At 53.3% G+C, this 25491-nt stretch overlaps 1 protein-coding gene across 2 annotated transcripts in view; it reads left to right on the forward strand.

Moving 5' to 3' along the window:
* Nucleotides 1-24797, forward strand: part of INCENP (inner centromere protein) — a 193053-nt gene extending 168256 nt beyond the window's left edge. For both annotated transcript variants that reach the window (XM_075325190.1, XM_075325189.1), the window contains exons 16-18: nt 11743-11886; nt 12845-13001; nt 24412-24797. In XM_075325190.1, the coding sequence (XP_075181305.1) occupies nt 11743-11886; nt 12845-13001; nt 24412-24623 (513 nt within the window). In that variant the 3' untranslated portion in view covers nt 24624-24797. The remainder of the gene's footprint in view (nt 1-11742; nt 11887-12844; nt 13002-24411) is intronic.
* The last annotated feature ends 694 nt before the right edge of the window (nt 24798-25491 follow it).

The raw sequence follows: 25491 nt of genomic DNA on the forward strand, positions 1-25491 counted from the left end.
TTGCGCAGTTTCATCTGCGCCCACTTCAATGGGACATTCTCCGCCAATGGGACGGGAAGTCAACGTCCCTGGACAGGAAAGTCTCGCTTTCCCAGACGGCCAAGGACTCTCTACAATGGTGGCTCCTTCCCACCTCATTATCTCAGGGAAGATCCTTCCTGCCCCCATCCTGGGCAGTAGTTACGACAGATGCGAGTCTGTCGGGGTGGGGAGCAGTGTTTCTCCACCACAGGGCTCAGGGGACGTGGACTCCGCAGGAGTCCACCCTTCAGATCAATGTTCTGGAAATCAGAGCAGTGTATCTTGCCCTACTAGCCTTCCAGCAGTGGCTGGAAGGAAAGCAGATCCGAATCCAATCGGACAACTCCACAGCGGTGGCATACATCAACCACCAAGGAGGGACGCGCAGTCGGCAAGCCTTCCAAGAAGTCCGGCGCATTCTAATGTGGGTGGAGGACAGAGCATCCACCATATCCGCGGTTCACATCCCAGGCGTAGAAAACTGGGAAGCAGACTTCCTCAGTCGCCAGGGCATGGACGCAGGGGAATGGTCCCTTCACCCGGACGTGTTTCAGGAAATCTGTCGCCGCTGGGGAGTGCCGGACGTCGACCTAATGGCATCCCGGCACAACAACAAGGTCCCGGCATTCATGGCGAGGTCGCGCGATCAAAGAGCTCTGGCGGCAGACGCCTTGGTTCAAGATTGGTCGCAGTTTCAGCTCCCTTACGTGTTTCCGCCTCTGGCGCTCTTGCCCAGAGTGCTACGCAAGATCAGATCCGAGTGCAGCCGCATCATACTCGTCGCTCCAAACTGGCCGAGGAGGTCGTGGTATCCGGATCTGTGGCATCTCACGATCGGTCGACCGTGGTCACTGCCAGACCGACCAGACTTACTGTCCCAAGGGCCGTTTTTCCATCAGAATTCTGCGGCCCTGAACCTGACTGTGTGGCCATTGAGTCCTGGATCCTAGCATCTGCAGGATTATCTCAAGGAGTGGTTGCCACAATGAGACAAGCTAGAAAGTCGAATTCTGCTAAGATCTACCACAGAACGTGGAAGATTTTCTTATCCTGGTGCTCGGCCCAGGGAGTGTCTCCCTGGCCATTTGCATTACCCAAGTTTCTTTCCTTCCTGCAATCGGGGTTAGAAAAGGGCTTGTCGCTCAGCTCCCTTAAAGGGCAAGTTTCGGCACTATCCGTGTTTTTTCAGAAGCGTCTAGCACGTCTTCCTAAGGTGCGCACGTTCCTGCAGGGGGTCTGTCATATTGTGCCCCCGTACAAGCGACCGTTAGATCCATGGGATCTGAACAGGGTACTAGTTGCTCTCCAGAAGCCGCCCTTCGAGCCTCTGAAGGAAGTTTCCTTTTCTCGGCTGTCGCAGAAAGTGGCGTTTCTTGTTGCGATCACATCGCTTCGGCGAGTGTCTGAGCTGGCAGCTCTGTCATCCAAGGCTCCCTTCCTGGTGTTCCACCAGGACAAGGTTGTGCTGCGCCCCATTCCGGAGTTTCTTCCTAAGGTCGTATCCTCTTTTCATCTTAATCAGGATATTTCCTTGCCTTCTTTTTGCCCTCATCCGGTTCACCGGTATGAAAAGGACTTACGTTTGCTAGATCTGGTGAGAGCACTCAGAATCTACATTTCCCGCACGGCGCCCATACGCCGTGCCGATGCACTTTTCGTCCTTGTCGCTGGTCCGCGCAAGGGGTTGCAGGCTTCTAAAGCCACCCTGGCTCGATGGATCAAAGCACCAATTCTAGAGGCCTACCGTTCTGCGGGGCTTCCGGTTCCTTCAGGGCTAAAAGCCCACTCAACCAGAGCCGTGGGTGCGTCCTGGGCATTACGTCACCAGGCTTCGGCTCAACAGGTGTGCCAGGCAGCTACCTGGTCGAGTCTGCACACTTTCACCAAACATTATCAGGTGCATACCTATGCTTCGGCGGATGCCAGCTTAGGTAGAAGAGTCCTGCAGGCGGCAGTGACATCCCCGTAGGGGAGGGCTGTTTTGCAGCTCTAACATGAGGTATCTCTTTACCCACCCAGGGACAGCTTTTGGACGTCCCAATCGTCTGGGTCTCCCAATAGAGCGCTGAAGAAGAAGGGAATTTTGTTACTTACCGTAAATTCCTTTTCTTCTAGCTCTTATTGGGAGACCCAGCACCCGCCCTGTTGTCCTTCGGGATGTTTTTTTGTTGTTTGCGGGTACACATGTTGTTCATGTTGAACGGTTTTTCAGTTCTCCGATGTTATTCGGAGTTAATTTGTTTAAACCAGTTATTGGCTTCCTCCTTCTTGCTTTGGCACTAAAACTGGAGAACCCGTGATACCACAGGGGGGGTATAGCCAGAGGGGGTATAGCCAGAGGGGGAGGGGCCTTGCACTTTTAATGTAGTGCTTTGTGTGGCCTCCAGAGGGCAGTAGCTATACCCCAATCGTCTGGGTCTCCCAATAAGAGCTAGAAGAAAAGGAATTTACGGTAAGTAACAAAATTCCCTTCTCTTCTTCTAGCTCCAATTGGGAGACCCAGCACCCGCCCCTGTTCCCTTCGGGCTGTTGTTCTTTTGTGTACACATGTTGTTCATGTTGAACTGTTCTGGTTCATGGTTTTCAGTTCTCCGAACATCCTTCGGATTGAATTTACCTTAGACCAATTTATATGTTTCCTCCTTCCTGCTTTTGCACCAAAACTGAGGAGCCCGTGATGCACGGGGGGGTGTATAGGCAGAGGGGAGGGGCCTTACACTTTTTAGTGTAATACTTTGTGTGGCCTCCGGAGGCAGAAGCTATACACCCAATTGTCTGGGTCTCCCAATTGGAGCTAGAAGAAAAGGAATTTACGGTAAGTAAACAAAATTCCCTTCTTTACACCCCAGAGGCATCCTGGTCGTTCCTTATTTGGACGACCTTCTTGACAAAGGGAGCTCTCAAAGTTTGCTCAGAAAGCGTGCAGATATGCCTAGACACGCTGTCAAGGCTAGGGTGGCTTATCAACTTCAACAAGTCATCCCTCATTCCTCATCAGCCCATAACCTTTTTAGGTATGCTGATAGACACTGCTCAGTCCCGGGTTTTTCTTCCAGAGGTCTTCCCTGATCCGGGCCGCCCAAACCCTCCGCTCTAGCCGTCACACATCCCTTCGGAATGGAATGAGTGTTAGGCAAGATGGTGGCGGTCATAGAAGCCGTGTCCATTGCCCAATTCCATCTGCGCCCTCTACAACTGGATCTTCTATCCTCCTGGGACAAGAATCCAGCTTCCCTAGACTGGTCAGTCCGCCTATCTGTCTGCGCTCAGCTCCCTCGTCTGGTGGACTCAAGCCTCATCCCTATCTCAAGGGAAGTCCGTCCGCCCGGTCCACTGGCAAGTAGTCACGACGGATGCCAGCCTGATAGGCTGGGGGGGCGGTGTTTCTCCACCACACTGTTCACGGACGCTGGTCTCCTTCCGAGCGCTCCCTGCACATCAATGTTCTGGAGATCAGAGCCATATTTTTGGCCCTTCAGAATTTTCAACCCTTACTATTGGGCCTCCCTGTTCGGATCCTGTCAGACAATGCCACGGCCGTGACTTAAATCAACAGTCAGGGAGGAACTCGCAGCAAGGCAGCGATTAAGGAAGTATCCAGGATTCTTCTTTGGGCAGAGAAGCACATCCCCATTATTTCAGCTGTCCATATCCCAGGGGTAGACAACTGGGCCGCAGACTTTCTTAGCAAGCAAGGTCTAGCAGCAGGGGAATGGTCCCTCCACGACGAAGTGTTCCATCAGATCACTCTTCGTTGGGGACTCCCGTATGTGGACCTCATGGCGTCTCGAATGAATGCCAAAATACGTCCCTTCATATCCCAGTCGAGAGACCCGCTAGCGATCGGCTCCGACGCCCTAGTCTTTTTGTGGGTGCAGTTCCGCCTACCCTACATCTTCCCTCAGTTTCCTCTCATTCCGAGAGTAAGCAAGAAAATCAAAGCTGAGGGAATCCCGGTGCTCCTCGTGGCCCCAGACTGGCCCAGGAGAGCCTGGTACCCAGAGCTTCTCCAACTGCTCGGCGACACTCCCTGGTGTCTTCCCGACCGCCCGGATCTTCTGTCGCAAGGTCCAATATTCCACCAGAATACAGCACAGCTGCATTTGACGGCGTGGCGCTTGAATCCTTGATTCTAGCAAAATCAGGTCTTCTAAGGTAGTTCATACCATGCTTAATGCTCGGAAACCCTCCTCCGCCAGTATCTACCACCGGACCTGGAAGACCTATCTTTCCTGGTGTGACCGTCATAATCGGTCGCCCCTTACCTTTCTTTGTCGCTCCATTGGGAGACCCAGACAATTGGGTGTATAGGCTATGCCTCCGGAGGCCGCACAAAGTATTACACTAAAAGTGTAAAGCCCCTCCCCTTCTGCCTATACACCCCCCGTGCTCCCACGGGCTCCTCAGTTTTTTGCTTTGTGCGAAGGAGGCAGACATGCACGCACAGCTCCACAGATTGGTCAGCAGCAGCTGCTGACTATATCGGATGGAAGAAAAGTGGGCCCATATAGGGCCCCCAGCATGCTCCCTTCTCACCCCACTCTTGTCGGCGGTGTGGTTAAGGTTGAGGTATCCATTGCGGGTACGGAGGCTGGAGCCCACATGCTGTTTTCCTTCCCCATCCCCCTTAGGGCTCTGGGTGAAGTGGGATCCTATCGGTCTCCAGGCACTGAGACCGTGCTTCATCCACAAGTCCTGTGGAGCCTGCTGGATAGGAGCCGGGTATCGTTCAGGGACATGGCCCTGCTACTTGGAGGTACTCTGTATCCCTGTGGGGACAGCGCACAGCAACACTCCAGCTTTGCTGGGTGTGCTAGTGCACCGGGGACCGCGGCGCTGACCGGGTTAATATGTGCCATTACACACTCAGCGTTGCTGAGTGTGTTTATGTATAGGGACTGCCGCACTGACCGCCGCTGCCATGGAAACACCGCGGCGCGGCTGGGACTTGTAGTGCGCCGGGGACTTCCACGCCGGCCGCGCTTTTACGGCGGCCGCGTTTATTACTAGAGTCCCCGGCTTTTTGCGGCCTAGTTTCTTTTCTTCCCACCCCCAGCCCTGACAGGCAGGGGAAGGGCGGGACGCTGCACAGAACGAGCAGCACTGAGGGCTGGAGCATGCTTTGCATACTCCACCCCCTTCACTGTGCACAGTGCGGGCACCAGTTCCCGCACTTTCGGGGTCACGCCCACGGCTCCCTCCTCTCCTCAGGACGCCGGCAGCCATTCCTGTCAGCTCCTCGGACGCTGCAGAGGGGGACAAAGTCTGGGAGACCCAGGCAGGGACTCTGGTGGCCTCACAACCGCTTTAGGCGGGTGGTAAGCAGCACCTGTGGTGCTAGCCCCATTGTGCAGTAGTGTAACATTATATGTTTATGGTATATATATTTTACACTGTATGGTGCACAGTTGATTTCTGGCTATATACCCTATTGTGTTGCTCAGGGAAGACAATAGCATGGCGCCCACGAAAGGCAGGGGTGCCAAAACACAGGCTTTTTATGCTGCCTGCGCCGCATGTACGACCCCGCTACCGGCAGGTTCCACTGACCCTCATTGTGTGCACTGTTCGGCCCCTGTGGCACTTACTCAGCCAGAGCCTCTGCTAAGAGGGGCCCAGGGGGAGCCACCTGCTGACACTGTCCAGGTGACGGGGACTGAGTTTGCAAAACTCTCTGAGACTATGGCTAAGATACTAGAAGCCTTGCAGTCTAGGCCGGTATCTCAGCACAGGGACTCTGTTGAATCTTTGTTCCCTGGCCCACCTCAGTTGGACCAACAATGTCCTCCCGGGGTATGTCATGGGTCCCAGGCTGAGGGTTCTGACACAGACCCCAGCCCCAGACCGACTAAGCGAGCTCGCTTAGAATTTCCCTCGACATCATCATATTGTGCAGGGTCTCAGAGGGGGGAATCTCTGGTTGATGAAGCGGAGACAGTTGATCAGGATTCTGATCCTGAGGCCGCTCTCAATCTTGATACTCCTGACGGGGACGCCATAGTGAACGATCTTATTGCGTCCATCAATCTAATGCTGGATATTTCTCCCTCAGCTCCTCCGGCGGAGGAGTCGGCTTCTCAGCAGGAGAAATTCCGTTTCAGGTTTCCCAAGCGTACACAGAGTATGTTTCTGGACCACTCTGATTTCAGACAGGCAGTCCAGAATCACCATGCTTGTCCAGATAAGCGTTTTTCTAAGCGCCTTAAGGATACACGTTATCCCTTTCCCCCTGACGTGGTCAAAAGTTGGGCTCAGTGTCCCAAAGTGGATCCTCCAATCTCCAGACTGGCAGCTAGATCCATACTTGCAGTGGAAGATGGGGCTTCACTCAAAGATGCCACTGACAGGCAGATGGAGCTCTGGTTGAAATCCATCTATGAAGCTATCGGCGCTTCTTTTGCCCCAGCATTCGCAGCCGTATGGGCGCTACAAGCTATCTCAGCAGGTCAAGCGCAAATTGACGCAGCCACACGCACGTCCGCGCCACAGGTAGCGTCCATAACCACTCAGACGTCGGCATTTGCGTCTTACGCTATTAATGCTGTCCTGGACTCTGCGAGCTGTACGGCGGTTGCAGCCGCCAATTCGGTGGTACTACGCAGGGCCTTGTGGCTACGGGAATGGAAGGCAGATTCTGCTTCCAAAAAGCGCTTAACCAGTTTGCCAATTTCTGGCGACCGATTGTTTGGCGAGCGTTTGGATGAAATCATCAAACAATCCAAGGGAAAGGATACATCCTTACCCCAGCCCAAACCGAACATACCCCAACAGAGGAGGGGGCAGTCGAGGTTTCGGTCCTTTCGGGGCGCGGGCAGGTCCCAATTCTCCTCGTCCAAAAGGCCTCAGAAAGATCAAAGGAACTCTGATGCATGGCGGTCTAAGTCACGTCCTAAAAAGACCACCGGAGGTGCCGCTACCAAAGCGGCTTCCTCATGACTTTCGGCCTCCTCACTCCGCATCCTCGGTCGGTGGCAGGCTCTCCCGCTTTTGCGACACCTGGCTGCCACGGGTAAAAGACCGTTGGGTGAGAGACATTCTGTCTCACGGTTACAAGATAGAGTTCACCTCTCGTCCCCCGACTCGATTCTTCAGGTCATCCCCGCCTCCCGAGCGAGCCGAGGCTCTTCTGCAGGCGCTGGGCACTCTGAAGGCAGAAGGAGTGGTGGTCCCTGTTCCTCTTCAGCAACAGGGCCACGGTTTTTACTCCAACTTGTTTGTGGTCCCAAAGAAGGACGGGTCTTTCCGTCCTGTCCTGGACCTGAAACTTCTCAACAAACACGTAACGACCAGGCGGTTCCGGATGGAATCCCTCCGCTCCGTCATCGCCTCAATGTCCCAAGGAGATTTCCTTGCATCGATCGATATCAAAGATGCTTATCTCCACGTACCGATTGCTCCAGAGCACCAGCGCTTCTTGCGCTTCGCCATAGAAAACGAACACCTGCAGTTCGTGGCACTGCCGTTCGGCCTGGCAACAGCCCCACGGGTTTTCACCAAGGTTATGGCTACTGTAGTAGCGGTCCTCCACTCTCAGGGTCACTCGGTGATCCCGTACTTGGACGATCTATTGATCAAGGCACCCTCTCAAGAGGCATGCCAACACAGCCTCGACGCTACCCTGGAGACTCTCCAGAGTTTCGGGTGGATCATCAATTTTCCAAAGTCAAATCTGACACCGGCCCAATCGCTCACATACCTTGGCATGGAGTTTCATACCCTCTCAGCGATAGTGAAGCTTCCGCTGATCAAGCAGCGGTCACTACAGACAGGGGTACAATCTCTCCTTCAAGGCCAGTCACACCCCTTGAGGCGCCTCATGCACTTCCTGGGGAAGATGGTGGCAGCAATGGAGGCAGTTCCTTTTGCGCAGTTTCACCTGCGTCCTCTTCAATGGGACATCCTACGCAAATGGGACAGGAAGCCGACGTCCCTCGACAGGAACGTCTCCCTCTCTCAGGCGACCAAAGCTTCCCTTCGGTGGTGGCTTCTTCCCACTTCATTATCGAAGGGGAAATCCTTCCTACCCCCATCCTGGGAGGTGGTCACGACGGACGCGAGTCTGTCAGGGTGGGGAGCGGTTTTTCTCCACCACAGGGCTCAGGGTACGTGGACCCAGCAAGAGTCCTCGCTTCAGATCAATGTTCTGGAAATACGGGCAGTGTATCTTGCCCTGAAAGCGTTCCAGCAGTGGCTGGAAGGCAAGCAGATCCGAATTCAGTCAGACAATTCCACAGCGGTGGCATAAATCTACCACCAAGGCGGCACACGCAGTCGGCAAGCCTTCCAGGAAGTCCGGCGGATTTTGATGTGGGTGGAAGCCACGGCCTCCACCATCTCTGCAGTTCACATCCCAGGCGTGGAAAACTGGGAAGCGGATTATCTCAGTCGCCAGGGCATGGACGCAGGGGAATGGTCCCTTCACCCGGACGTGTTTCAGGAGATCTGTTGCCGCTGGGGGGTGCCGGACTTCTACCTCATGGCGTCCCGGCACAACAACAAGGTACCGACGTTCATGGCACGGTCTCAAGATCCCAGAGCTCTGGCGGCAGACGCCTTAGTTCAGGATTGGTCGCAGTTTCTGCTCCCTTATGTGTTTCCTCCGTTGGCACTGTTGCCCAGAGTGTTACGCAAGATCAGGGCCGACTGCCGCCGCGTCATCCTCGTCGCTCCAGACTGGCCGAGGCGGTCGTGGTACCCGGATCTGTGGCATCTCACGGTCGGCCAACCGTGGGCACTACCAGACCGACCAGACTTGCTATCTCAAGGGCCGTTTTTCCATCTGAATTCTGCGGCCCTCAACCTGACTGTGTGGCCATTGAGTCCTGGATCCTAGCGTCTTCAGGGTTATCTCAAGACGTCATTGCCACTATGAGACAGGCTAGGAAACCAACGTCCGCCAAGATCTACCACAGGACGTGGAAAATTTTCCTGTCGTGGTGCTCTGCTCAGGGTTTTTCTCCCTGGCCTTTTGCCTTGCCCACTTTTCTGTCCTTCCTTCAATCTGGACTGGAAAAGGGTTTGTCGCTCGGCTCCCTTAAGGGACAAGTCTCAGCGCTCTCTGTGTTTTTCCAGAAGCGCCTAGCCAGACTTCCACAGGTACGCACGTTCCTGCAGGGGGTTTGTCACATCGTTCCTCCTTACAAGCGGCCGTTAGAACCCTGGGATCTGAACAGGGTGCTGATGGTTCTTCAGAAACCACCATTCGAGCCAATGAGAGATATTTCTCTCTCACGCCTTTCGCAGAAAGTGGTTTTTCTAGTAGCAGTCACTTCACTTCGGAGAGTGTCTGAGCTAGCAGCGCTGTCATGCAAAGCCCCTTTCCTGGTGTTTCACCAGGACAAGGTGGTTCTGCGTCCGGTTCCGGAATTTCTCCCTAAAGTGGTATCCCCCTTTCATCTCAATCAGGATATCTCCTTACCTTCTTTTTGTCCTCATCCGGTTCACCAATGTGAAAAGGATTTGGACTTGTTAGATCTGGTGAGAGCACTCAGGCTCTACATTTCTCGGACGGCGCCCCTGCGCCGCTCGGATGCACTCTTTGTCCTTGTCGCTGGCCAGCGTAAAGGGTCACAGGCTTCCAAATCAACCCTGGCTCGGTGGATCAAGGAACCAATTCTCGAAGCTTACCGTTCTGCTGGGCTTCCGGTTCCCTCAGGGCTGAAGGCCCATTCTACCAGAGCCGTGGGCGCGTCCTGGGCTTTGAGGCACCAGGCTACGGCTCAGCAGGTGTGTCAGGCAGCTACCTGGTCGAGCCTGCACACTTTCACGAAACACTATCAGGTGCATACCTATGCTTCGGCGGATGCCAGCCTAGGTAGACGAGTCCTTCAGGCGGCGGTTGCCCACCTGCAGGAAGGGGCCGTTTTACGGCTCTATCACGAGGTATTATTTTACCCACCCAGGGACTGCTTTTGGACGTCCCAATTGTCTGGGTCTCCCAATGGAGCGACAAAGAAGAAGGGAATTTTGTTTACTTACCGTAAATTCCTTTTCTTCTAGCTCCAATTGGGAGACCCAGCACCCGCCCCTGTTTTTTTGTGTGTACACATGTTGTTCATGTTGAATGGTTTCAGTTCTCCGATATTCCTTCGGATTGAATTTACTTTAAACCAGTTTATAATTCTTTTCCTCCTTCTTGCTTTTGCACCAAAACTGAGGAGCCCGTGGGAGCACGGGGGGTGTATAGGCAGAAGGGGAGGGGCTTTACACTTTTAGTGTAATACTTTGTGCGGCCTCCGGAGGCATAGCCTATACACCCAATTGTCTGGGTCTCCCAATTGGAGCTAGAAGAAAAGGAATTTACGGTAAGTAAACAAAATTCCCTTCTTTCAATCCCTAATGCTCTTGCCTTTCTGCAAGACGGTCTGTACTCGGGACTAGCTCTCAGTACCCTTAAAGGACAAGTTTCTGCCTTGTCAGTATTTTTCCAGAAGCGTCTGGCTTCTCGCCCTCAGGTCCGTACCTTTCTTCAAGGGGTGGCGCATTTGGTCCCTCCTTTATCGCCACCCCTTAGATCCCTGGGATCTGAAATCTGAATCTGGTTCTCAGAGCTCTTCAGCTTCCTCTCTTCGAATCTCTGAGAGATCTCTCTTCAACGACTGTCCTGGAAGGTTGCCTTTTTAGTCGCCATTACCTCTATCAGGCGAGTGTCCGAACTAGCGGCTCTTTCCTGTCGCTCACCTTACTTGATTTTCCATCATGATAAGGTGGTCCTTCGGCCTTCCCCCGCTTTTCTCCTGAAGGTTGTATCTTCTTTCCACTTAAACGAGGACATTGTGTTGCCGTCATTCTGCCCGGTCCCGGTCCACTCTTTTGAAAAAGCCCTTCACACTCTAGATCTCGTCAGGGCTTTGTGGATCTACATCTCCAGAACAGCGCCGTTGCGTAAGTCCGATGCCCTCTTCGTCCTCTCACAAGGACACAAAAAGGGCAATCCGGCTTCTAAATCCACGATTTCTCGATGGGTTAGGACTGCCATCTGTGAGGCTTACAAAACTCGAGGTGTTACTCCTCAATCTGTGCGGGCCCACTCAACGCGAGCAGTGGGTGCTTCCTGGGCTATCCGCCATCAGGCTTCGGCGGCCCAACTTTGCAAGGCCGCTACCTGGTCCAGTGTGCACACATTTACAAAATTCTACAGAGTGCATTCGCATGCCTCCACGGATGGTGCTCTTGGAAGACATGTCCTTCAGGCGGCAGTGGCCCATTTATAAGTGGCCACTGCTCAGTGTTGTGTTTTTTTTTTTTTTTGACAGTGTTTTGATATATGTTCGTTGCAGTAGTTAGTCAGCTCTTAGGCTGATGTTATACACTTAATAGTTCAGTTCCCACCCAGGGACTGCTTTGGGACGTCCCACTGTCTGTGTCCCCCAATGAAAAGGCGAGAAAGGAAATAACATTTTTGTGTACTCACCGTAAAATGTCTTTCTTGGAGCCTTTCATTGGGGGACACAGCTCCCACCCTTGTGGTTTTGGTTGTCCTTCTACTACTTTTACACCAAACTGAGCTAGTTTCCTGCCTAGCTAGGGTATATGCTGTGGGGGGGAGGAGCTAACACTTTTTCAAATCTAGTGTCACGCCTCCTCTGGAGACACCATAATACCCATGGTCTGTGTCTTCCAATGAAGGGCTCCAAGGAAGACCTTTTACGGTGAGTACACAAAAATGTCTTTTTTTTTTTTTTTTTGTTTTTTTTTTTTTGTTTTTTCTTCACGGAACAGCAAGAGCGGTTGGAACAAGAGCGCCAAGAAAAATTGCCTAAAGAAATGGAGGCCAAAAAAGTTAATGAACCGGAAGAGCAAGAGCGACTTGCCAAGGAAAAGCAGGCAGCTGGCCCACCACTAAATGTCACTGTGGATATCCAGGTATGGGCGGAATATAATTGTACCGTGTAAGGTAAAACTAGTCCTGTCTGTTAAATCTGTCATAAGGTAAATCTGCTGTAAACTTACACATGAGATTGAACTGTCACTCTGTCACTTTTTATTTTACATTTTATTAAGATGGAGTGCTGCAAATGGCTTCAAATTCTTCCTCCAAATAGTTGTTTGCATAGCTGCTAAAATGAATATTAGCCCAAATCCACCAGAGCTGAATCATAAAGGGGGACTCATGAGAAATACTTTTTTTTTTTTTTTAAATTGCCCTGAAGTAAAACCTAGACATGAGTGGCCTCTCCACCAATCCAATGTCGGGGTGGTTTGTTTGGGATGGCTGTCTGGTGTTTGTTTGTTTTTTTTGCCTCTAAAAGCAGCAACTTTAGATTTTCTGCTGCTCAACCATTTACATGAGGTCAATCACTGATCGATCGCAGCAGTTACATGTCCTACTTGCCTGATTGTGTCCCTGCAATGCGGTTACTGAGAATCTGCTAAAGGTCTCTGGACTAATCCTCCCTTTTCATTGTGTAAGCACACCACTGTGGGAATGAGTGACATGATTTGCAAGAGCGTTACTGCTGCCACCCTGGACATGTGCAGTGCACTGATAGTCGGATGTGTGCTCCATCACACATTCCCAGGGAAGCAGAACGTTAAGAACATGCGCAAGAATTTCTAGGAGCCGGCGGTAACATCACGCAAATGAAGACCCTCAGCCCCAAATGGGTGTCCTTAAGCAATGAAAGGGAAGATTGGGCTGGGAAAACTCCCCACCTCCTAGACTAGGCAATCATTAATTAATAGAATGCAGGGTTTAAGTTAATTATACATTTATTTAGCAATTGCAGAGCAACCAAAAGGGGCTTATTAGAATGCAGGAAAGGGCTGCGGTATGTGAATCTGTAGTAGTATTTGCTCCTGTAACACATTTCTATCCTCGCAGAACTCCCCAGCCTGTGAATCGTATGAGATGACTCCAAAGGGTTACAAACCTCCCTCTTTTAAAAACCATGCCGAGGACTATGGCATGGACTTGAATAGTGATGATTCCACAGATGATGAAAGTAAACCTCGTAAGCCTATCCCAGCGTGGGCCTCTGGTGAGTGCGGCTTGGCCACAGTAGTTTTAAAACGCTTGTGGTATACCAATTGTGTCTCGACTTCTTCTTTTTCTTTTATTTTTTTTTCTTCGGCGCTCCATTGGGAGACCCAGACGATTAGGGTGTATAGCTACTGCCTCCGGAGGCCACACAAAGCATTACACTAAAAAGTGTAAGGCCCCTCCCCTTCTGGCTATACACCCCCCGTGGGATCACGGGCTGCTCAGTTTTCAAGCTTTGTGCGAAGGAGGTCAGACATCCACGCATAGCTCCACTGTTTTTAGTCAGCAGCAGCTGCTGACTATGTCGGTTGGAAGAAAAGTGGGCCCATATGGGGCCCCCAGCATGCTCCCTTCTCACCCCACTTTTGTCGGGTGTTTGTTAAGGTTGAGGTACCCATTGCGGGTACGGAGGCTGGAGCCCACATGCTGTTTTTCCTTCCCCATCCCCCTCAGGGCTCTGGGTGAAGTGGGATCTTACAGGTCTCCAGGCACTGAGACCGGGCTCCATCCACAGACCCAGAGAACCTGCTGGATATGGAGCTGAGTATCGTCAGGGACAGGGCCCTGCTACATTAAGGTACTCTGTGTCCCCGGGCAAGCGCGCACACACACACCAACATTGCTGGGAGTGTTAGTGCGCCGGGGGCAACAGCGCGGAGCGCTCGTGCTATTATTCACCGCAGCTTTGCTGAGTGAATTTATGTATTGGGAACTGCCGCGCCGGCCGCGGCTGGGTGTTTTTTACACTGTGGCGCGGCTGGGACTTGTGGAAGGACGGCCGCGCTTATTACTCGAGTCCCCGGCTTTGCGGCCTAGTTTTCGCTTCGTTCCCGCCCCCAGCCCTGCCAGTCAGGGGAGAGGCGGGACGCTGTACAGAAAGTCAGCGCCGAGGGCTGGAGTCTGCTTTGCATTCTCCAGCCCCCTTCACTGGACACAGTGGGACGCCAGTTTCCCGCTCTTGTCTGGGGCACGCCCACGGCCCGCCCCTCTTCACAGGACGCCCCCATTGTGTGCAATGCTCCCCTGTAGCACTTGGTCAGCCGGGGTCTCTACTAGAGGTGGCCAAAGGAACCACCTGTGAACCCTGTCCAGGGACAGGGACGGAGTTGCAGTTTCGGCTGATAGATTGTCATGGGATAGAGACTTTGCAGTCCAGACAGGCCATGGGCAATCTTGATCAATGCTCCCTGGCCACCCTCATTTGGAACATAATCAGTGCTCCGGGGGGGTCCCAGGCATTCCAGGGTGAAGGCTCTGACACGGACGACAATCCCAGACAGCCTAAGCTAGCTCGCTGGGTGCGGCACTCGTCTTCATCACTGGTCAGGGTCCCAGCAGGAGGACTCTCTGTATGATGAGGCAGACGTAGCTGATCAGGACTTTGATCCTGACACCGCTCTCAATCCGGATACACCGGATGGTGACGCCATAGTGAATGATCTTATAGCGTCCATCAATGGAATGTTGGATATTTCTCCCTCAGCTCCCCCAGTGGAGGAGTCAGCTTCACAGCAGGAGAAATCCCTTTTCAGTATCTCATGCGTATATTGAGTACTTTTCTGGCCACGCTGACTTCAGAGAAGCAGTTCAGAAACACCACGCTTACCAGATAAGCGTTTCTCAAAACGTATTAAGGATACACGTTATCCCTTTCCCCCTGACGTGGTCAAGCGCTGGACCCAGGGTCCAAAGGTGGATCCCCCAATCTCCAGGCTTGCGGCTAGATCCATAGTTGCAGTGGAGATGGGACTTCACTTAAAGATGCCATTGACAGACAGATGGACCTCTGGTTGAAATCTGTCTGTGAAGCTATCAGCGTGTCGGTTGCTCCGGCATTCGCAGCCGTATGGGCACTCTAAGCTATTTCAGCTGGTCTTGCGCAGCTGGTCTTGAGCACATGTACATCTGTGCCGCAGGTGGTGTCCTTAACCTCGCAATGTCTGCATTGCGACTTACCCTATTAATGCTGTCCTGGAGGGACAGTCGAGGTTTCGGTCCTTCCCAGGCTCGGGCAGGTCCCAATTGTCCTCGTCCAAAAGGGCTCAAAAGGCTCAGAGGGGCTCAGATTCCGGCCGGGCTCAATCACGCCCAAGGAAGGCAGCCGGAGGAACCGCTACCAAGGCGGTCTCCTCATGACTTTCAGCTCTCTCTCTCCGCATCCGCGGTTGGTGGCAGACTCTCCCGCTTGGCGACATTTAGCTGCCACAGGTCACAGACCGGTGGGTGAGAGACATTGTGTCTCACGTGTACAGGATAGAGTTCTGTTCTCGTCCTCCGGCTCGATTCTTCAGAACTTTCCCACCCCCCCCCCCCCGAGCCGATGCTCTTCTGCAGGCAGAAGGAGTGGTAATCCCTGTTCCTCTTCAGGAACAAGACACGGTTTTTCCTCCAATCTGATTGGGGTGCCAAAAAAGGATGGCTCTTTCCGTTCCGTTCTGGACCTAAAACTGCGCACCAAGCACGTGTAGGCCAGGCGGTTCCGGATGAAACCCTCCGCTCCGTCATTGCCTCAATGTCGCAAGGAGATTTCTTCGTCGCTCCATTGGGAGACCCAGACGATTAGTTTTCGATTGGGTGTATAGCTACTGCCTCCGGAGGCCACACAAAGCATTACACTAAAAAGTGTAAGGCCCCTCCCCTTCTGGCTATACACCCCCAGTGGGATCACTGGCTCACCAGTTTTCGGCTTTGTGCGAAGGAGGTCAGACATCCACGCATAGCTCCACTGTTTAGTCAGCAGTAGCTGCTGACTATATCGGATGGAAGAAAAGAGGGCCCATATGGGGCCCCCAGCATGCTCCCTTCTCACCCCACTGGTGGTTTGTAAGGTTGAGGTACCTATTGCTGGTACGGCGGCTGGAGCCCACATGCTGTTTTCCTTCCCCATCCCCCTGAGGGGCTCTGAGGAAGTGGGATCTTACCGGCCCCAAAGCCCTGAGGCCGGGCTCCATCCACAGACCCATTGAACCTGCTGGATGTGGAGCGGGAGTGCCGTTCAGGGACATGGCCCTGCACCATTCAGGTACTCTGTGTCCCCGTACACACAGGCACAGCACACTCCAGACTTGCTGGGTGTGCTAGTGCGCCGGGGACAGTAAAGGGTTACAGTCACTGCAGCCTAGCTGAGTGACTTTATTTATTGGGAACTACCGCGCCGGACGCTCCGGGAGCGGCGGCGCGGCTGGGACTTGTAGTGCGCCGGGGACTTAGCGCCGACCGCGCTTTTACGGCGGCGGCGCTCATAAATCCAGTCCCCGGCTTTTGCGGCCTAGCTCAGCTTCGTTCCCGCCCCCACCCTGTCAATCAGGGTAGGGGAGAGACGCTGTACAGTCAGCAGCGCCGAGGGCTGGAGCCTTATTTACATGCTCCAGCCCTCTCACTAGACACTGTGGGACGCCAGTTTCCCGCTCTGACTTGGGGCACGCCCACGGCCCGCCCCTACTCACACGAGCTGGAGAAGGACGCCGGCAGCCATTCCTGCAGCCCGAGCTGAGAGAACGGACTCTGGGCAACCAACAGGAATAGGGCGACCACACACCCGCTTATAGGCGGGCGGTAAGCGGCACCTGGGGTGCTGACACTAAATACCGCAGTTTGTCTATTTGTATTTAAGTACACTGCATAGGTCGCTATTTCGGGCTATATGCCCTCTTAGATGGCGACACATCAGCAGCAGGAAAGCATGGGTGCTACAGCACAGGCTTTCTATGCTGCTTGTATTGCACGTACTGAAGTGTTCATGTGTATTTATGCTTGTATGCTATACACTGCACTGTACGGTCACTAGTCTTGGCTATATTCGCCATAGAATGGCTAGACTACAGCAGCAGAAAAGCAAGGGTGCTGAGGCACAGGTTTTTTTCTATGCTGCTTGTATTGCAGGTGTTGCAGTGTTCATTTGTACTTATGCTTGTATGCTATACATTGCACTGTATGGTCGCTATTCTGGGCTATATTCCCCTAGATGGCTAGTCTACAGCAGCAGAAAAGCAGGCTTTCTATGCTGCTTGTATTGCATGTGCTGCAGTGTTCATTTGTACTTTATGCTTGTATGATATACATTGCACTGTACGGTCGCCATTCTTGGCTCTCTAAGTCGGCAGCAGCATATAAGCAACACAGGCTTTCGATGCTGTTTTTGCTGCATGTGATACTGTTCCACGGCACTGCTCCCCATTGGGTGCAATGCTCCCCTGTAGCACTTGGTCAGCCGGGGTCTCTACTTGACGTGGCCAAAAGAACCACCTCTCAACCCTGTCCAAGGACAGGGACGGAGTTGCAATGGGATAGAGACTTGCAGTCCGGACAGGCCATGGGCAATCTGGATCATTGCTCCCTGGCCACCCTCACTTGGATTAAAAATCGGTGCTCCGGGGGGGTCCCAGGAGGCTCTCTGTATGATGAGGTAGACGTAGCTCATCAGGACTTTGATCCTGACACCGCTCTCACTCCGGATACACCGGATGGTGACGCCATAAGGAATGATCCTATAGCGTCCATCAATGGAATGTTGGATCTTTTCTCCCTCAGCTCCCCCAGCGGAGGAGTCAGCTTCACAGCAGGAGAAGTCCCATTTCAAGCTCAAACGTATATTGAGTATTGTTCTGGCCACGCTGACTGCAGAGAAGCAGTCCAGGAACACCACGCTTCCCAGATAAGCGTTTTCTCCAAACGTATTAAGGATACACGTTATCACTTTCCCCCTGACGTGGTCAGGCGTTGGACCCAGGGTCCAAAGGTGGATTCTCCAATCTCCAGGCTTGCGGCTAGAGCCATAGTTGCAGTGGAGATGGGACTTCACTTACAGATGCCATTGACAGACAGATGGACTCTGGTTGAAATCTGTCTGTGAGGCTATCGGCGTGTCGGTTGCTCCGGCATTCACAGCCGTATGGGCACCCTAAGCTTTTCAGCTGTTCTTGCGCAGCTGGTCTTGAGCACAAGTACATCTGTGCCGCAGGGGCGTCCGTAACCTCGCAATGTCTGCATTGCGACTTACCCTATTAATGCTGTCCTGGAAGGACAGCCGAGGTTTCGGTCCTTCCCAGGCTCGGGCAGGTCCCAATTGTCCTCGTCCAAAAGGGCTGAAAAGCCTCAGAGGGGCTCAGCTGCCGGCCGGGCTCAATCACGCCCAAGGAAGGCAGCCGGAGGAGCCGCTACCAAGGCGGTCTCCTCATGACTCTCAGCTCTCTCATCTTTCCGCATCCGCGGTTGATGGCAGACTCGCTCGCCTTTGGCGACATTTAGCTGCCACAGGTCACAGACCGGTGGGTGAGGGACAGTGTGCCCACGTGCACAGGACAGAGTTCTGTTCTCGTCCTCCGACTCGATTCTTCAGAACGTCCCCACCTCCCCACCGAGCAGATGCTCTTCTGCAGGCAGAAGGAGTGGTAATCCCGGTTCCTCTTCAGGAACAAGACACGGTTTTCCTCCAATCTGGTTGTGGTGCCAAACAAGGATGGCTCTTTCCGTTCCGTTCTGGACCTAAAACTGCTCAACAAGCACGTGGAGGCCAGGCGGTTCCGGATGATACCCTCCGCTCCGTCATTGCCTCAATGTCTCAAGGAAATTTCCTAGCATCAATAGACATCTAAGATGCTTATCTCCACGTGCCGATTGCTACAGAGCACCAATGTTTTTCTACATTTCGTGATAGGAAACGACCAGCTTCAGTTCGTAGCTCTGCCATTCGGGCTGGCGACAGCCCCACGGGTGTTCGCCAAGGTCATGACGGCAGTGGTAGCAGTCTTGCACTCACAGGGACACTCTGTGATCCCTTACTTGGACGATATACTTGTCAAGGCACCCTCTCAAGAGGCATGCCAACTCAGCCTGAATGTTGCGCTGGAGACTCTCCAGACGTTCGGGTGGATCATCAACTTCTCAAAGTCAAACCTGTCACGACCCAATCACTAACGTATCTTGGCATGGAGTTTCATACCCTCTCAGCGGTAGTGAAGCTTCCGCTGGACAAGCAGCGGTCACTACAGACTGGGGTGCAGACTCTCCTTCAAGGTCAGTCGCACTTCTTAAGACGCCTCATGCACTTCCTCGGGAAGATAGTGGCGGCAATGGAGGCGGTCTGTTTGCGCAGTTTCATCTGCGTTCACTTCAATGGGACATTCTCCGCCAATGAGACGGGAAGTCAACATCCCTGTACAGGAAAGTATCCCTTTCACAGACGGCAAGGACTCTCTGCAATGGTGGCTTCTTCCCACCTCATTATCACAGGGAAGATCCTTCCTACCACCGTCTTGGGCGGTGGTCACGACAGACGCGAGTCTGTCAGGGTGGGGAGCGTTTTTCTCCACCACAGGGCTCAGGGTCCGTGGACTCAGCAGGAGTCCACCCTTCAGATCAATGTTCTGGTAATCAGAGCAGTGTATCTTGCCCTACTAGCCTTCCAGCAGTGGCTGGAAAGAAAGCAGATCCGAATTCAATCGGACAACTCCACAGCGGTGGCATACATCAATCACCAAGGGGGGACACGCAGTCGGCAAGCCTTCCAGGAAGTCCGGCGGATTCTGATGTGGGTGGATGCCACGGCCTCCACCATATCTGCAGTTCACATCCCCGGCGTAGAACACTGGGAAGCAGACTTCCTCAGTCGCCAGGGCATGGACGCAGGGGAATGGTCCCTTCACCCGGACGTGTTTTCAGGAAATCTGTCGCCGCTGGGGAAGGCCGGACGTCGACCTAATGGCGTCCCGGCACAACAACAAGGTCCCAACCTTCATGGCACGGTCTCGCGATCAAAGAGCGCTGGCGGCAGACGCCCTAGCGCAAGATTGGTCGCAGTTCCGGCTCCCTTATGTGTTTCCACCTCTGGCACCCTTGCCCAGAGTGCTACGCAAGATCAGATCCGATTGCAGCCGCGTCATACTCGTCGCCCCAGACTGGCCGAGGAGGGCGTGGTATCCGGATCTGTGGCAGCTCACGGTCGGCCAACCGTGGGCACTACCAGACCGACCAGACTTACTGTCCCAAGGGCCGTTTTTCCATCGGAATTCTGCGGCCCTGAACCTGACTGTGTGGCCATTGAGTCCTGGATCCTAGCGTCTTCAGGATTATTCCACGGGGTCGTTGCCACCATGAGACAGGCTAGGAAGCCCACGTCCGCTAAGAACCACAGAACGTGGAGGATATTCTTATCCTGGTGCTCTGCTCAGGGAGTGTCTCCCTGGCCATTTGCATTGCCTACCTTTCTTTCTTTCCTGCTATCTGGGTTAGAAAAAGGTTTGGCGCTCGGCTCCCTTAAAGGTCAGGTATCGGCGCTATCCGTCTTTTTTCAGAGGCGTTTGGCACGCCTTCCTATGGTGCACACGTTCCTACAGGGGGTTTGCCATATCGTGCCCCCGTACAAGCGGCCGTTAGATCCATGGGATCTGAACAGGGTACTAGTTGCCCTCCAGAAGCCGCCCTTCGAGCCTCTGAGGGAGGTTTTCACTTTCTAGACTATCCCAGAACGTGGCTTTTCTGGTAGCGATCACATCTCTTCGGAGAGTGTCTGAGCTGGCAGCGCTGTCATCCAAGACTCCCTTCCTGGTCTTCCACCAGGACAAGGTAGTGCTGCGCCCCATTCAGGAGTTTCTCCCGAAGGTGGTATCCTCTTTTCATCTTAATCAGGATATCTCCTTGCCTTCGTTTTGTCCTCATGCAGTTCATCGGTATGAGAAGGATTTACATTTGTTAGATCTGGTGAGAGCACTCAGAATCTACATTTCCCGCACGGCGCCCTTGCGCCGTTCGGATGCACTTTGTCCTTGTCGCTGGTCAGCGCAAAGGGTCGCAGGCTTCTAAGGCCACCCTGGCTCGATGGATCAAAGAACCAATTCTTGAAGCCTACCGTTCTGCTGGGCTTCCGGTTCCTTCAGGGCTGAAGGCCCATTCTACCAGAGCCGTGGGTGCATCCTGGGCATTACGACACCAGGCTACGGCTCAACAGGTGTGCCAGGCAGCTACCTGGTCGAGTCTGCACACTTTCACCAAACATTATCAGGTGCATACCTATGCTTCGGCGGACGCCAGCCTAGGTAGAAGAGTCCTGCAGGCGGCAGTTGCCTCCTCGTAGGGGAGGGCTGTCTTGCAGCTCTAACATGAGGTATTTCTTTACCCACCCAGGGACAGCTTTTGGACGTCCCAATCGTCTGGGTCTCCCAATGGAGCGACGAAGAAGAAGGGAATTTTGTTACTTACCGTAAATTCCTTTTCTTCTAGCTCCTATTGGGAGACCCAGCACCCGCCCTGTTGTCCTTCGGGATTTTTGGGTTGTTTCGGGTACACATGTTGTTCATGTTGAACGGTTTTTCAGTTCTCCGATGTTACTCGGAGTGAATTTGTTTAAACCAGTTATTGGCTTTCCTCCTTCTTGCTTTTGCACTAAAACTGGTGAGCCAGTGATCCCACTGGGGGTGTATAGCCAGAAGGGGAGGGGCCTTACACTTTTTAGTGTAATGCTTTGTGTGGCCTCCGGAGGCAGTAGCTATACACCCAATCGAAAACTAATCGTCTGGGTCTCCCAATAGGAGCTAGAAGAAAAGGAATTTACGGTAAGTAACAAAATTCCCTTCTTCCTAGCATCAATAGACATCAGGATGCTTATCTCCACGTGCCGATTGCTCCAGAGCACCAGCGTTTGCCACGTTTCGTTATTGAAGACGAGCATCTTCAGTTCGTAGCCCTGCCCTTCGGTCTGGCGACAGCCCTACGGGTTTTCACCAAGTTCAGGGCAGCAGTGGGAGCAGTCCTGCACTCTCAGGGTCACTCTGTGATCCTTACTGGGACGATCCACTTGTCAAGGCACCCTCTCAAGAGGCATGCCAACACAGCCTGAACGTGGCGCTGGAGACTCTCCAGAGTTTCGGGTGGATCATCAACTTTTCAAGGTTAAATCGGGCACCGACCCAATCGCTGACATATCTGGGCATGGAGTTTCACACTCCCTCAGCGATAGTGAAGCTTCCGCTGGACAAGCAGCGTTCACTACAGACGGGGGTGCAGTCTCTCCTTCAAGGCCAGTCACACCCCTTAAGACGCCTCAGGCAGAGGCAGTCACTTTCGCGCAGTTTCATCTGCGTCCACTTCAATGGGACATGCTTTGCCAATGGGTTGGGGAGTCGACGTCCCTAGACAGGAACGTCTCCCTTCTCAGACGGTCAAGGACTCTCTTCAGAGGAGTCCATCCTTCAGATCAATGTTCTGGAAATCTGGGCAGTGTATCTTGCCCTGCAAGCCTTCCAGCAGTGGCTGGAAGGAAAACAGATCCGAATTCAGTCGGACAATTCCACAGCGGCGGCATACATCACCCACCAAGGTGGAACACGCATCGCCAAGCCTACCAGGCAATCCGGCGGATTCTGATGTGGGTGGAAGACAGAGCATCCACCATCTCCGCAGTTCACATCCCGGGCGTAGAAAATTGGGAAGCAGACTTCCTCAGTCGCCAGGGCATGGACGCAGGGGAATGGCCTCTGCACCCAGAAGGGTGTCAGGAAATCTGTAGCCGCTGGGGGATGCCGGACGTCGACCTAATGGCGTCTCGGCACAACAACAAGGTCCCGATTTTCATGGCGCGGTCTCACGAGCAAAGAGCTCTGGCGGCAGGCGCCTTAGTTCAGGATTGGTCGCAGTTCCAGCTACCCTATGTGTTTCCACCTCTGGCACTGTTGCCCAGAGTGCTACGCAAGCTCAGCTCCGATTGCCGCCGCGCCATCCTCGTCGTCCCAGACTGGCCGAGGTCGTGGTTCCCGGATCTGTGGCATCTCATGGTCGGCCAACCGTGGGCACTCTCAGACCGGCCAGACTTACTGTCCCAAGGGCCGTTTTTTCCACTGAATTCTACGGCCCTGAACCTGACTGTGTGGCCATGGAGTCCGAGATCCTAGCGTCTTCAGGATTGGATTATCTCAAGACGTCATTGCCACCATGAGACGGGCTGGGAAGCCGACGTCTGCCAAGATCTACCACAAGACGTGGAAGTTATTCTTATCTTGGTGCTCTGCTCAGGGAGTGTCTCCCTGGCCATTTGCATTGTCTCCTTTTTCCTCCCTTCCTGCAATCTGGTTTGGGAAAAGGTTTGTCGCTCGGCTCCCTTAAAGGACAAGTCGCAGCGCTGTCGGTATTCTTTCAGAAGCGCCTAGTACGACTTCCTCAGGTACGCACGTTCCTGCAGGGGGGTTATCACATTGTCCCTCCGTACAAGAGGCCGTTAGACCCATGGGATCTGAACAGGGTATTAATTGCTCTCCAGGAGCCGCCCTTCGAGCCTCTGAGGGATGTTTCACTTTCTCGACTTTCACAGAAAGTGGCCTTTCTGGTAGCGGTCACGTCTCTTCGGAGAGTGTCCGAACTAGCAGCGCGGTCATCCAAAGCTCCCTTCCTGGTGTTCACCAAGACAAGGTAGTGCTGCGCCCGATCCCAGAGTTTCTCCCTAAGGTGGTATCCCCTTTTCATCACAATCAGGATATCTCCTTACCTTCCTTTTATCCTTATCCATTTCATCGATATGTAATGGCTTTGCATTGTTGGATCTGGTGTAGAGCACCCAGAATCTACATTTCCCGCACAGCGTCCCTGCGCCGCTCGGATGCACTCTTTGTCCTTGTCACTGGTCAGCGCAAGGGGTCGCAGGCTGCAAAATCCACCCGGGCTTGATGGATCAAGGAACCAATCCTTGAAGCCTACCGTTCTACTGGGCTTCCGGTTCCATCAGGGCTGAAGGCCCATTCTACCAGAGCCGTGGGTGTGTCCTGGGCATTACGGCACCAGGCTACGGCTCAGCAGGTGTGCCAGGCGGCTACCTGGTCGAGTCTGCACACCTTCACCAAGCATTTTCAGGTGCATGCCTACGCTTAGGCGGATGCCAGCCTAAGTAGATGAGTCCTGCAGGCGGCGGTTGCCTCCATGTAGGGAAGGGCTGTTTTTTACAGTCCAAACTTGAGGTATTCATTTACCCACCCAGGGACTGCTTTTGGACGTCCCAATCGTCTGGGTCTCCCAATGGAGCGCCGAAGAAGGGAATTTTGTTACTTACCGTAAATTCCTTTTCTTCTAGCTCCAATTGGGAGACCCAGCACCCGCCCCTGTTTCCTTCGGGATTTTTGGTTTGTTCGGGTACACATGTTGTTCATGTTGAATGGTTTCAGTTCTCCGATGTTCCTTCGGATTGAATTTGTTTAACCAGTTATTGGCTTTCCTCCTTCTTGCTTTTGCACTAAAACTGAGCAGCCCGTGATCCCACGGGGGGTGTATAGCCAGAAGGGGAGGGGCCTTACACTTTTTAGTGTAATGCTTTGTGTGGCCTCCGGAGGCAGTAGCTATACACCCTAATCGTCTGGGTCTCCCAATTGGAGCTAGAAGAAAAGGAATTTACGGTAAGTAACAAAATTCCCTTCTTTTCTTTTCCATAGGAAATCAACTCGCCCAGGCAATGCGTCATCAGTACTACAATCCCATAGATGTGGACAAAGTCTTCGGCCCCATCGAGAGCCCAAAATTAGAAGAAATGTTTAATAAGAGCAAGCCACGATATTACAAGCGCACCAGCTCTGCAGTATGGCACTCGCCTCCACTAAGCGGCAACCGGCAGCATCTCGCTGTGGACTATGGACTGAAGAAATAGCATTGTTTGTTGTACATATTGCTTTGTATTGGGTGCTGGTCACGGCTCTCCTGGCACTGTTGGGAATTTCAAAAATGCAACTTTTAACCTTTTTGTCTTTTGGTTTAGTAGTTAAATTAGTGGTCTGTATTACTTCTATTTAAATAAACTAATAAAGGTCAATCTGTATAAACAGTTAAACAGTTTTTTACTTTATCCCTTTTTTTTTTTTTTTTTTCCCCCCTTCACCACGACAGCGCCACCAGAGATGGGTCCACCCACCCCAGGACAGGAAACCCACTGAAATAAAAGGGCAGCTCCTCTATCTCATCAGTTTCGGTTTCCTGTCCCAGGATGGGCGACCCAGAAGTGCTGTGGCGCTGCTATAGTGAAGGCAGCTGATCCTGGGGCTGCGTGGAGCTGGAGATGTGGGCTCTGTCTCAGCCCTGGATGTGTCCTCGGGGAATCCCTCCCCAGTGAGGGCAAGGTGAAATGCTCAGGTGGTGATGCCTGGTTCGGATGCCTGGCAGCTGTCCCTGTCTGCACCGCCGCTTCCTCACCTGGAATCTGCTGCTTGCGTCCCCTCTCGGCGCCCGGCGGCTGTCCCAGAGGGCGGTACATGCGGCAGATGGTCAGCGGCCTGTGTGGTTCTGGCGGTTTGCCGCTCTCCGGCTGGTCTGTCCGGAGTCGTTTCCTCCCTGGTTTTGCGTCCATGCTGGGCGCCCGGCGGCTGCCCTGCAGATGGTGCGTGTCACAACGGCGTCCTCCTGTTTCTGGCCGTAGGAGGTAGTGCCGTCAGTGATGTCCGTCGCCTCTGTACCTGCGCGGTGGACAGCAAGATGGCGCTGCCCACCGCTGCTTGCCTCGGGGAGCCGGCTCTGCTGGTTTT

The sequence above is a fragment of the Anomaloglossus baeobatrachus genome, chromosome 10, assembly GCF_048569485.1.
Source record: "Anomaloglossus baeobatrachus isolate aAnoBae1 chromosome 10, aAnoBae1.hap1, whole genome shotgun sequence".
NCBI lineage: Eukaryota > Metazoa > Chordata > Amphibia > Anura > Aromobatidae > Anomaloglossus > Anomaloglossus baeobatrachus.